Raw genomic sequence first — 12,210 nt, 5'->3', positions numbered from 1 at the left:
CAATCCATTGAAAATAGTCATGTCCAGGATAGTTTTAATAGGTTTTTGGAGATTTTTCTTCATAGACTTGACTATAATAAGAACAACTTTTAAGGATATCTTGATTAATTAAAATATAATTTATGGTTAATATCTAATTTTCTCTTAGAATCTTGTGAGTGATACTACTCTTGTTGTAAATTATATATTTACTTTAATTTTCATACTATAAAAATACCAGTCCATCTCATATGAAAACAATATCTAAGCCCTGCTTGACATTTTGTTGTAGGATATATCTTAAACATAAGCAGAGGAAAAGGTAACCTATTTTCTTAATCACAGTCAATGACAAGACTATGTTGAATTTTTAGAATTTTCAGTCATCAGGAGTGTTGATATTTTTTGTTTATTTGCTTGGTTTTCTCCTCATCTACTTCATTCCACTTACCACAAAAGTAGTTGTGGAGTCCGTGCCATGAAAAATACAAAGCTTAGTGTAAATTCTGTGTCTAAACACAGATGGATAAGAGGGGAAAAGCAGATATATACTCTGAGAACATGGCAGGGTGCACAAAGCATGGCAGATATTACATTTGGCAAACAAAAACAGTTGTCAAGAAGACTATAATTAAGAACATTCAAAAAGAAACAAGTAAACTGTAAAGAAAAGGTGATGGAACGTTTAGGCTGCAATACCTCATGATAATATTTAGCCCCAGCCTATGCTCTATGCTAAGTTATATGTGGGTGATTATTAATTATTAATTACCTGGTGAAGTTATGAAGAATCAATATCATTTATATAGGAGTAGGAAATTTATGCTTTGCCCTTAACTAAGGAATCATTGAAGGATTATGTCCTAGTTACATTTCCATTGCTATGATAAGACACCCTGACCAAGGCAACTATAGAAGCAAGACTTTATTTGGGGCCCACTGTTTTAGAGGGTTGAAATTGGAGTGCTTGACCATCATGGCAGAGAGCATAGCAGCAAGCAGGCAAGCATGGCACCAGAGCAGTAGCTGTGAGCTTATATCTTCATCTGCAAGTAGGAAGAAGAAAAGGCTAAGTAGGAATGATGTGGACTTTGGAAGCCTCAAAGTCCACTCCTAATGACATACCTCTTCTACCATCCCAATCCTTCCCAAACAGTTCCTCAGACTGAGGATCAAGTATTCAAGTATATGTGCCTAAGGGGGCTATTCTATTTAAACCATCACAGGTTGGAAACACAACTCAGATTTGGAAAAAGCTCTACCTGCTGTGGGACCTTTAACTTGAGGTTAGGAAGTTGAAGCTAATGTTCCCGAGAACCCAGCATAAATCATCTCTGAGAGATGAGAAGCTTCTCAGGATTTGAGCAGGAAAAGGCAGGAAAAGACTCAAGATGTTTTAAGGGAAACATGAGAAGAAATTTTCAAAAGTTTTATTCTAGGCAGCAATGCAAATATTGGTTCTATCAAACAAAACAAGAGGCACTGACTAACACAAGGTGTTTTGAAAAAGGAAAAAGACAAACACTTATTTCCTTTAGCTTAATTTTGGATTTGAAAAACCCTGTAATGATCCTACTTAGTAGTAAAGGAACGATAAGAGCTTCTCTGGGGGAGTATCTAAAGATGAGGGAACAGGGATTCAAAAGGTTTCATATACAATATGGACAGCAACAATATTTAGTAACATTTAGAAATGTTTTCTGAAAGACTATAGTAACATCTAGAAATATGAGCAATATCAGTGGAGTGTGGTACCCAGAACCAAGTGAACAGATATTTTAAAAGAAGGATATAATCAAAAATCAAAAATCAAAGAAAATGCATATGAGCATGTGGAATTCCCAGGGATCTGAACCAGGTATCGGTGTTCTTATTAAATTTATAGTAACAGTGAAATAAAGATGACATAGGACATCTGAAGCTTTTTTTCAAGCATCAAGTCGATGAGAAGTTTACTATAAACCATCTTTGTATCTTCCTCTGTTTTGCCAATCATTTTTGTCATGTGGACCAAGGGGGAAAATCTTATAATAGAGGCAATATTTAAGTGTATTTCTGATTCAAGATAAATATATGTCAAAACAAGGAAGAATGTTTATGCAATAAAAATAGATATACAATTAAATAAATATAGACAGTTCTAGAAAATTATAACTCTTAATACATTTTTTCCTAAGCATTCAGGCTGATAGTAGAAAGAACAGTTACTGCATGAAGTTTTCTGATTGACTGGAACTACCAGGGCAGGAATATTCTAGACTGAAAATATTCACAGTGCAGATTCATTGTGCGTTCTTGAATTACTGTGAATCAGAGGCTTGACATTAGGTGGATTTTCAAGACCAATGTCTAAAACATACAGACGTTGGCTTTAAATTTACATGTAGTGTAAAGTGACTATGATAAAAAGGAAACTGTTAAGACACGATTACTTGAATTTGGTCTTGCAAACTTTATATGCCTCAGTACAGGGGAATGCCAGAGCCAAGAAGTGGGAGTGGGTGGGTGGGTGGGGGTATAGGGGACTTTTGGGATAGCATTGGAAATGTAAATGAAGAAAATACATAATAAAAATGTTTTCATTATTAAAAAAAGGAATCTGTTAAGACATGATTACTTGAATTTGTGTTAAGCTCTGGTTATAAGTAATTATAATTATTTCTGTAGCACCCACCAGCAATAAAATTTTAAAGAAAAGTATATTATGAGCTAGATAAAGAGTATTTGGAAGAACAATATGCTTTTCTTTATCTTCTTTTGTAGAATTAGCTCATTGTTCCACTCCTGTGTCATGTGACAATTAGGAATTTGACTTAGACATATGGATTTGCTTCATTTCTTTGCACACGAATGTATAAAAATAAGCAATGGCAATACCATTCATGTAGTAAAATCCAAAGAGAAGACCCAGATTTCTGTTCCATTTTTTTCATTTACAAGTCTTCTATGATATTGTTTTTCCCGGACTCTTAGGTCAAGAGTACAATTTTCTAAAGATGGAGCCTGGAGAAGTGAACTCTCTTGGGGAAAGATATGATTTTGACAGTATCATGCACTACGCCAGGAACACCTTCTCAAGGTTGGAGTCTCAGGTTATACCTTTTGACTTTTAATTCCCTTTTTCACGTGATTCCCCACAAAGCTGTGTATATATTTAGAAGTAGAAATACTGCCCTGGGTCAAAAGTGGAGCACACAAATAATAGTTAACATTCATATCAACAGCAGACATTTGAAAAAAATATTTAAAATGCATTTTTCTTATTAAAGCACTAATGAAAAGCAATGCTGACAACGTTATCGATTATCTAAACAATTATATATACTAAGGTTATTCAATATTTAGTAAAAGCAACTACCTAGCTACTCAGCCTTTTAAATTGGCAAAGCACCATTTAATAAAATTTCAGACTTCACAAGTCAATTACGTGATTCCCCTGTTGCAAGGAAATGGCACACCCTGTGTTTAGCTTGTGCTTTAGGCTGTCTGCTTTCACTTTTGGCAGTACACATGCCTCAGAACAGATATTAGTAGAGGAATTCTCAAAGGCCATATTAGGAAGATACTTCACTTTCATGTAGTTTGTAATGATAGCCATCTAACTACCAGCTTAAAATGGTGTCAGTAATAACTAAATGTGTTAGTTCAAATTGTTCTAAGTTTGGGTTTTCATGTATTTCTTTCTAAAGATGGCACTACCAAGGGAATAGCTCTCAGGTAAGGAAGATCAAATTCAAACAGAGTTCTTCCTCTCTCTCTCTCCTTTTACTTGCTGATTGTCATCTTTCAATTAGATGCTCTTTTACTTTCACTCTTTCTTTTCAACTCTGACCAGTTCACAGTTCATGCACATTTAATTATGTTTTAAACAGTCAGTTTTCCAAAGGTAGAACAAAGTCAGATTTATTTCCAGAATAATTTTTTAAATGAAAATGTAAACAACAGCATTCTATAAACACTTAAAATGTGAAGATATTCTGAAACTTTCTTTATAAAAAAAATAAATAAAACCTTAGCATTATCTGGCATCAGTGGGAGGGGAGGTGCTTGGTCCTCTGAAGGCTTGATTCCCCAGGGAAGGTGGATGCTAGGGTGGTGAGGTGGGAGTGGTTGCGTGGGTGGGAGAGGACCCTCTTACAGTCAAAGGGGAGGAGGAATGGGATGGGGACTTGCAGAAGGGAGACCAGGAAGAGGGACAACATTTGAATAAAATAAATAAAGTAACCAATATAAATAAATAAATACATACATAAATAAATAACTTAAAATGAATTGAATGTTAACAGGACTTTAAATAGTTCTATTCTAGAGTGCATATCACAGACAAATTGATTCTCAGATACATTTATTTAAATAGAAAAACATCCAAATACTTATTGTTCCTGGAATTGGAATTTAACTTTTGGTTAAAAATACACCCAGAAATCTGGGCTGAAACTAGAGTTATAAAATTTTATTGTTTGGTTAGGACCTTGGAATTGATTTAATTTTTCCATAGAAACATGTAAAAAATTGATGTGTGGGTTTCAGTTCAGACAAGAATTCTCTGTCATGGCACCAAACTAAATTATTTGGAATTAGTAAATTCTGCATAATTAATTAGTTAATTTTTTGGAATATGGGAACAGGGTGCTATAGAGTAGCCAAACAGCAACAGAAATTCATTCTAATCTTCCGAGATGGTTTACCTTAAGTTTGAAATGTCTGTCTCCCCTTATTCTGACCCTTGCGACTCAGGTACATTATTAGCATCTTTCATGATAAATCAGCAGTCTTACTGCCTGCAGTCTCTGTCTTCCACACTGTCATAGCCATGAGTATGTATACTGTTCCAAAGCTATCCTACTCATCACACAGCTGGTATGACTGTGAATACTTGTACAAGGTCAGACCAACTGAAATCCCAACATGGATTGGAAGAGTCCCCCCACTCCTGAGGATCTTTGACAACTGATAGTTACTGGGGAGAGAGATGGTCCGTGCTTTTTTTTTTTTTTTTCAGGAATGTGGCATCTGATAGATAAGGTTGTCATGGTAGGAGATGGCCCTAAATCCATATCAGTACTGACAGCACTGACTCTCTGAGAACATAAAATGGATAGGGGAGAAGTAGTGGGGTAAGGTGTGGCAAGAGTTAGAATGGGGAGGAGAAATGTGTGTGGATTTGGTCCAAACACATTATATTCCTGTATGAATTTCTCAAACAACAAAACCCAATTCTATACATTTTCATAAGGAAATCTATATTTTAATTAATTCATTAATTAATTATCTAATTTATCAACATTCCAAATGTTGGCCCCATCCTGGTCTCCCCTCCCAGAGTTCTTCCCCAATCCCCTCTCCCCTTGCCTCTGAGAGGGTTGAATTTTAAGTCATCGTATGTTTCCTTTAGAAAGTTATTTGACTGACCTGATTCATAATATTTTAGTTTGAATCTCAAGAGATTGTTTAGTAATCTATTGACAGAAATTACTCTAGGAAATAACAATTCTTCCACCTCAAAAGTATTTGAAATTACTGTTTTGTAAATTATGTCAAACTATATAAATAAAAATTTATCATTTCATCTATTTGAAGGTGTTCATTTTAATATTGTTAAATATATTCCTTGTTATAAAACATTTCTCCAGAACCTTTTCATATTCTGAAATAGAAATGGTGAATCTGTTAGACAACTCTGTGTATTCTCTTTTGATTATCCTCCAGAATCTTCAGTACCCTTTTATTCCAAAATTCTTTGAATACAACTATTTTGGATACTTTTGTATTGAAATCACACGTGTTTATCCCTTTGTGATTGACATATGCCAGCCATTTAGAATTTTTTAAGAGGTATAACAGCATAATTTACTTCCATGACACTGATGAATAATGCTATCATGATAGCATAATAGTTTTGGTAGATTGCATATGTATATGATGTGTGTGTATATAAATATAAATATATGTATATATATATATATTTGTATGTATGTGAATTTCATGTGTGGAATGTGTCTGGGTGTGGTGTGAACATGTTTGTGTATATGTGTGTGTATATGTATTGATGTGTATGCATGGCGTGTGAATGTGTATGATTATGTGCATATGTGTGTGTGTTTACACATATTTATCAGTAGACATTTAGGCTGCTAGGGCATTTGAATTATTTTCACTTTCTATTGACTGAAATAACCCTGCTGTGAACACCTCAGAGATGTTGCTTTCCATTCTTTTCTCTGTCACTCCAAGAAGCTGGTATACAAACTCACATGCTAATTTGACTCTTAGTTTTTTGAAGAATTTCCACACTGCATTCCACAGGGACTGCACAATTTTGCAGTCCCATCACGTGGGCACAAGGATTGTTTCCTTCCAGGTCCTCTCAAGTGCATAGTGGTTTGTGCTCTCTAGATAGCAAGAGGTTAACTGGGGATAGGAGGACCTGCAGGTTGTGGCCTTGATTGATATCCTTCTCACATTAGAGTTACTTTACAAAGGGCAGGATGCCAGCTTCTTTAAGTTTCTGTTATAAATTCAGGCCTAGAACTGTACTTAATAAATGTTCTCAAATGAAAAGAATAAATAGGGCTGAAGCTGCGGCTCTATGACCTGCAGCTCATGTGCTGTATGTTCCATTTTGGAATGGAATATCTCTTTGTTTGTCACCACTTAAAATACCTTTATATTTTTATAAATTAGTTTAAAGATTTTATATAAAGTGCATTCTATTATTTGTGTTTTATTTCCCCTAAAACTCCATTTATATGCTCCCAAGTTCTACCCTTTCCAAGGCATTTCCAGCTCATTCACTGCTTCTCCAGAGTCATAAATGTTTGATATGCATTGCAAAGTTAGAATGCATCTTTAGTGCAGTGCAGTCAGAATTTTAAACTATGTATATTATGGAAAATAGCAACTTCTCACCACAACCTTGACTCCAAAAGAACTCAGTATCTGCAGCAAATAAATAAAATATATAAACCATCAGTAAGGGTTTTTTTTTTAATTCGCTATTGATTTTGTCTTGAAAAATTGAATAGCATATATATTTGATTTGCATGGTAATGTATTACTGGTTATACTGTTTATTCTTATTCTTTCATAATAAGCTGCAGCAACACTTAGAATTCAAGGACAATCAGCTTCAGATAATAGTTTAGTTAAAATTGTACTTTCACCTTTGGTTCATGCAATTATTTAGTAACCTTAAAACTGCCTGCTCAGGTGGCTAATTTTCATCCTTTGTAAGAATTATTTCACAATCTGATGGTCTAATGTATTCTTGTATCAGTATGGGGGGAATAAAACTAAAGCAACTGTGTTCTTTGTGGGGCATTGTTAAATAATCCTTAATTTAAAAAAAGTATATGGGCTACACATCTAAGGGAAAAGTATGTACCATAGAATTTCTGGAAATAGCCAATGAGGTTTTCCTCCCCTAATTCGAGTATTCCAAGAGCCCCATATCCCGCTGTAAGTTCACACTGCTGTAACTGCTGATTGAATTTGGAAAACGTAGCCCCTATGCTTTTCATGGACGTAGGTGCGTTTTTTTTCTGCTTTTGCAGAGGGATGTTTTTAGACACAATACTCCCCTCCCGTGATGATAATGGCATTCGTCCTGCAATTGGTCAACGGACCAGGTTAAGCAAAGGAGACATTGCACAAGCAAGAAAGCTGTATCGATGTCCAGGTACTGCACATCCTATGTGTCCCAGATCTTCTTCAGATAATCAGGCCTCAGTTTCCCCAACTGTTTTCTTGTCTGTCTCTATTCTTGCAAATGGTATATATCTTTCAGTTTTAGTGATTGTAAAGAAGGACAAAGAGGACTTTAGAATATGTATAATTGTAAACTGATACAAATGGGCAGAAATAATTTCAAAGATATGCTACATTTTATTTCTTTTAAATTAAGGGGAGGAAACAGAGTTGTTGATCATTATTAAATATCCGAGCAATTTTGTACTAAAATGCTGTGTCCTTGATAACATTAAAAAGAATCATCTTTCCTTCACAGTAAGATTCTTGGGGATAGGAAAGGGGTTTGGTGGGTAAGAGCTCTTGCTGCTCAAGCATGAGGGCTGGGTTTGAATTCCCAGCACCCACATGACTATCTGGGCAAGGTGTGTGTGCCTCTAACCCTAGCCCTGAGGAATGACAAGAGACAGAGGATCCATGTTTGCTGGACAGCCAGCCCTTCCAGTCAGGCGTTTCTCTTACAGTGAGAGACCTTGTCTCAAGGTCATAGGTGGAGGGAAAGTGGCAGATGAGGATATCTGGTGTTTTTCTCGTGGCCTCCTAATGTTTACATGGGTAGAACCCCTACACTCATATGGGTGTATCAAACAGGCACTATTCCCAGCATCAGATTTTTGAATGATCTGTATTTAAAAGACTATCGTCAATAGGAAATAAATTTTTCCTTTTTTTTTGTTTTTGTTTTATTGTTTTTTATGTTTTTGTTTTTTTTTTAATTAGGTATTTATTTCATTTACATTTCCAATGCTATCCCAAAAGTCCCCCACACGCTCCCCCACCCACTCCCCCACTTACCCACTCCCACTTCTTGTCCCTGGCGTTCCCCTGTACTGAGGCAGATAAACTTTGCACGACCAATGAGCCTCTCTTTCCAGTGATGACCGACTAGGCCATCTTCTGATACATATGCAGCTAGAAACACGAGATCTGGGGAGTACTGGGTAAAAATTTTTCTAAGAGAAGAGATTTCATTTGTTGAAATCAAATTTTCTAGGAAAATATTTTAAGAATATTTCTTAAATTTTATTTTAATAAATTTCTTAAAATATAAGCCTATTAAATGTTCAAGAGATTTATATAGTTTACAATTTAAACCTTTACTTAAAACCTGTAGATCTTTTTTGCTCTTATGCATAAATATTATATAATAAATGATCAATAATTTATTTTTTGAAATCTGAGAAATATTTTAGAAAAACCCAATAGAAGTTTAAAGCATGGTAATACAATACATTGAAAGGTAAAATGTTATGAAAAATAATAATTTTGTTTTCTCTTTTCTACTTTTAAAGTTTTTATTTATTCTTATCATGTACTATATATCTTGACTGTAATTTCCCCTCCATTCCTCTCAGAACCACCCCATCTGTTCTCTCACTTAGATCCACTCCCTCCCATCTCCCTCCTTAAAAGAATACAAGGTACAATAAAACTAAGCACAAACCATCACATCACGATTGGGCAAGGAAACTCAGTAGGTAAAAAGAGGGTCCCAAGAGCAGGCAAAAGAGTCAGGAACCCCTTATCCCAAGGTCAGAAGTCTTCCCCTAAACCCCAAGCCAACAACCACAGCATTTATACAGAGGACTAGCACAAACCCATACATGCTCTCCAATTGCTGCTTTAGTCTCTGAAACCCCATGATCCTCCTTAGTTGATTCTGTAGGCTGTATGAAAAGTGAATTGCTCCTTAAAGCTCTTGAATCATAAGGAACAGAACGTTCCAAATTCCACCATCCTACTGAGAGCCTTATTCTTACCTTTTTAAAAATTATGTTTGTGAATAAATCATTAAAAATATCTGACTGATTTTTATGTCAGTATTTTTTCACTATCAGTTTACCTCCAAAGAGCTATCAGGTCTGTTTTCATGTTATAGAGCAATTTTGTTGAGTTTAAAGTAAAGCGGATAAATTGGGTAGTGGATAGTTAGATGTACAAGGCTGTGACTTTTATGTTCTTTGGTAGTTCTATCCTTTTCCAAAAGGAAAAATTCACAGTAATGTGACTATAAACACCATTACTTTCTCCTAAGTAATACAAAATATAGTTTGAATTATTTAAAATATAGTATGTGCAATGTACATATTGTTAATTTCTCCAATCTTGGCAAGTTTCATAAGGATGTATATTGATTCCATGCCTTTTAATCCATTATAATATTTACAACACTTACACTCACACACATGCACACACACAGGCATGTACACAAGCAGTAGTATGTGGGATTTCAATTACTTCTTGCATAGTCATTCTGTATTTGTCATGGAAAAGTTTAAGGTAACAGCAGAATTTGACTTTTAAGGTTCTATTAAAAGCATGACTTTCTTATTGTTCAGAATTGTTTTCACTTCAATTGTTTTGTTATTAATTTTAGAGACAGGTGAAAAGTCTTCTTTTTGTTATTGTGTAAAAAAATAAAGGTGACTTTTTACAACTGAAGGATTCTGCTGTTATAACTCATTCATTTTTGGCCATTTAATAGAGCCTGATAAAGGCTATGAGAGGAGATGGTAGGACTGTTCAACACAGAAACTAGGGGATTTCTTGGCTCTGCCACTCAAAGACCCATGGGCTTATTAATATTTTAAGCACTGAGAATTCTTAAAGGACACGCTATAATCCTACTACTATTATTAGTTCTTGTATCTTCTATATGGTCTGGATAAAAAATTACCTACTTAGGGCTAGATAATTAATTCTCTGGGCCTCATCTTCATTTTACCTTTATCCCAGTATTATTAGTTGGTTAATAAAGGAAGTCCGTTTAACACATGTGGCTTCAGCATACCTGACCTTAATAAATTATGCATTTTTTCTTTTGCTTCTCTTCTGAGCCCTGTTCCTTATAATTCTCACATTTTCATGTATTGTTCTTCATTTATGTAATCTTAGGGTTATCTTATTTTCTTCCTAGATGATTAATTGAACTCTTCTATTATAGGCACTGCATTTTGTATGTATTTTGTCTTCATTTATTTTTGTCATCTTGTAAACATATTGCTTGTAAGTCCATGGCATTTACCCCAACTAGCAACATTGATATTTTCTCAGTAAATCTTCCTTAAGTCTGCAAAGTATTTAACTCTCTGTTACTAAAACAAGATAATTGTATAATGAAGATTTTCAAAAAGTTACCTTGTAATATTGAAGTTCCAGCTGATGGTTAATTGGACCCACTGTTTTTGAACCAGTGGTAGGTCAGCTCATCCTAGAAAGTGTGTGAGAGAGCAAACCTTCTGCCCATAGCAGGGGACTGAGATCCCATTCTTCCTTTCTCTGCTTTGAAAAATCTTCTATGAAGCCTGAACTCTTCAGAGTCACATTATGTTCTATTAGGAGTACTCTGGGATAAAGCCCTCACCATATGGACTTTGGAAAAACTACTGTACTCTGAGCCAAAGCACCAAGGAATATAGCAAAGTTAAGAAAAATATAAAGTAGATATCTAAAGTAGGTTTTGAATATTTGAATCTCTTTTATCATGTGAGAAGGCCTATGCATATGTGTATACACCAATACAGGTATGTAGCTAATATATATTAACAAAATTATAAGCATTTCTAGTTTTATATGTAAATAGCACACAGGTATAATGTATATGTATATAGATCTGTATTTATGTGGAGGTGGTAGGGATAGAAGACCATCCCAATATATCTGGGATTTGATTACTAAAACATTTCGAATGGTTTTAATATTTGTTTTTATTCTTTAAAATTAACGAACGCTTCCTTTACCATTACATAATTTTTTGTGTTTTTATAATTTTCCATTTTCCATTGCATACATTTTTGTATTAATACTTTTCCAAGATTCAGATTCAGGGAGAATATTCTTTTATAATTGCAAACACACACACAGCTAAAATACATTGACAACACTTAGGAACATTATTCATTCATTTTATCTCCTAACGTTTTTGTGGGTGCACTTATTTGTCTATCCAGCACACCTTTCCACATTCACTGGTCAGTAGCATATCCCATCCAATAACCCCAAGCAGACTGCTAGAGAGATTCTCACTCCTTCTGCCCGTCTATTTCTATGCAGTCATTTGGTTCTTGGATTCCTGCTTTCTTAGTCTGCAGCTGTGCATTCACATCTGGGTACCAAACTCTCATTGCATCAGTAATAGCAGGTCTTAACTTGTCCTCTTCAGTTACCTTCACATCTTCTGTTCTCAAGCCACACTGCTGTCCAAGTGACATTCCAAATGCAAATCTTTCTTCTCACATCTTTAAGGCAGAGGTTAATTTCCCTTTCAAGCTATCTTTTTTCACACATGGCCCCTTCTCTTCTCAGCTTCTTAAAGAGGTTACTTACTGTTCCAGCCTTGCCTTCTCACTCTTATTTTCTTCTTCCCTTAGAACTATGATGTCACTTGCTCTGGCCTCTTCCTTCATTGGGAACATTGAAAATTGCCAGCTCTTTAAGTCTCCCTAGGTAAAAGCTTCCTGGTTTCCATTTCCCCACATTTGCAAA

At 35.0% G+C, this 12,210-nt stretch overlaps 1 protein-coding gene across 1 annotated transcript in view; it reads left to right on the top strand.

Moving 5' to 3' along the window:
- The window catches only part of Tll1 (tolloid like 1), a 199,261-nt gene that overhangs the window by 103,693 nt on the left and 83,358 nt on the right, over nucleotides 1–12,210 (top strand). Inside the window, exons 7-8 of the mRNA XM_021170021.2 lie at nucleotides 2,953–3,058; nucleotides 7,533–7,657. Of these exons, the coding sequence (XP_021025680.1) occupies nucleotides 2,953–3,058; nucleotides 7,533–7,657 (231 nt within the window). The remainder of the gene's footprint in view (nucleotides 1–2,952; nucleotides 3,059–7,532; nucleotides 7,658–12,210) is intronic.

The sequence above is a fragment of the Mus caroli genome, chromosome 8 (assembly GCF_900094665.2).
Source record: "Mus caroli chromosome 8, CAROLI_EIJ_v1.1, whole genome shotgun sequence".
Lineage (NCBI taxonomy): Eukaryota > Metazoa > Chordata > Mammalia > Rodentia > Muridae > Mus > Mus caroli.
This window is presented reverse-complemented; position numbering and strand designations above follow the sequence as displayed.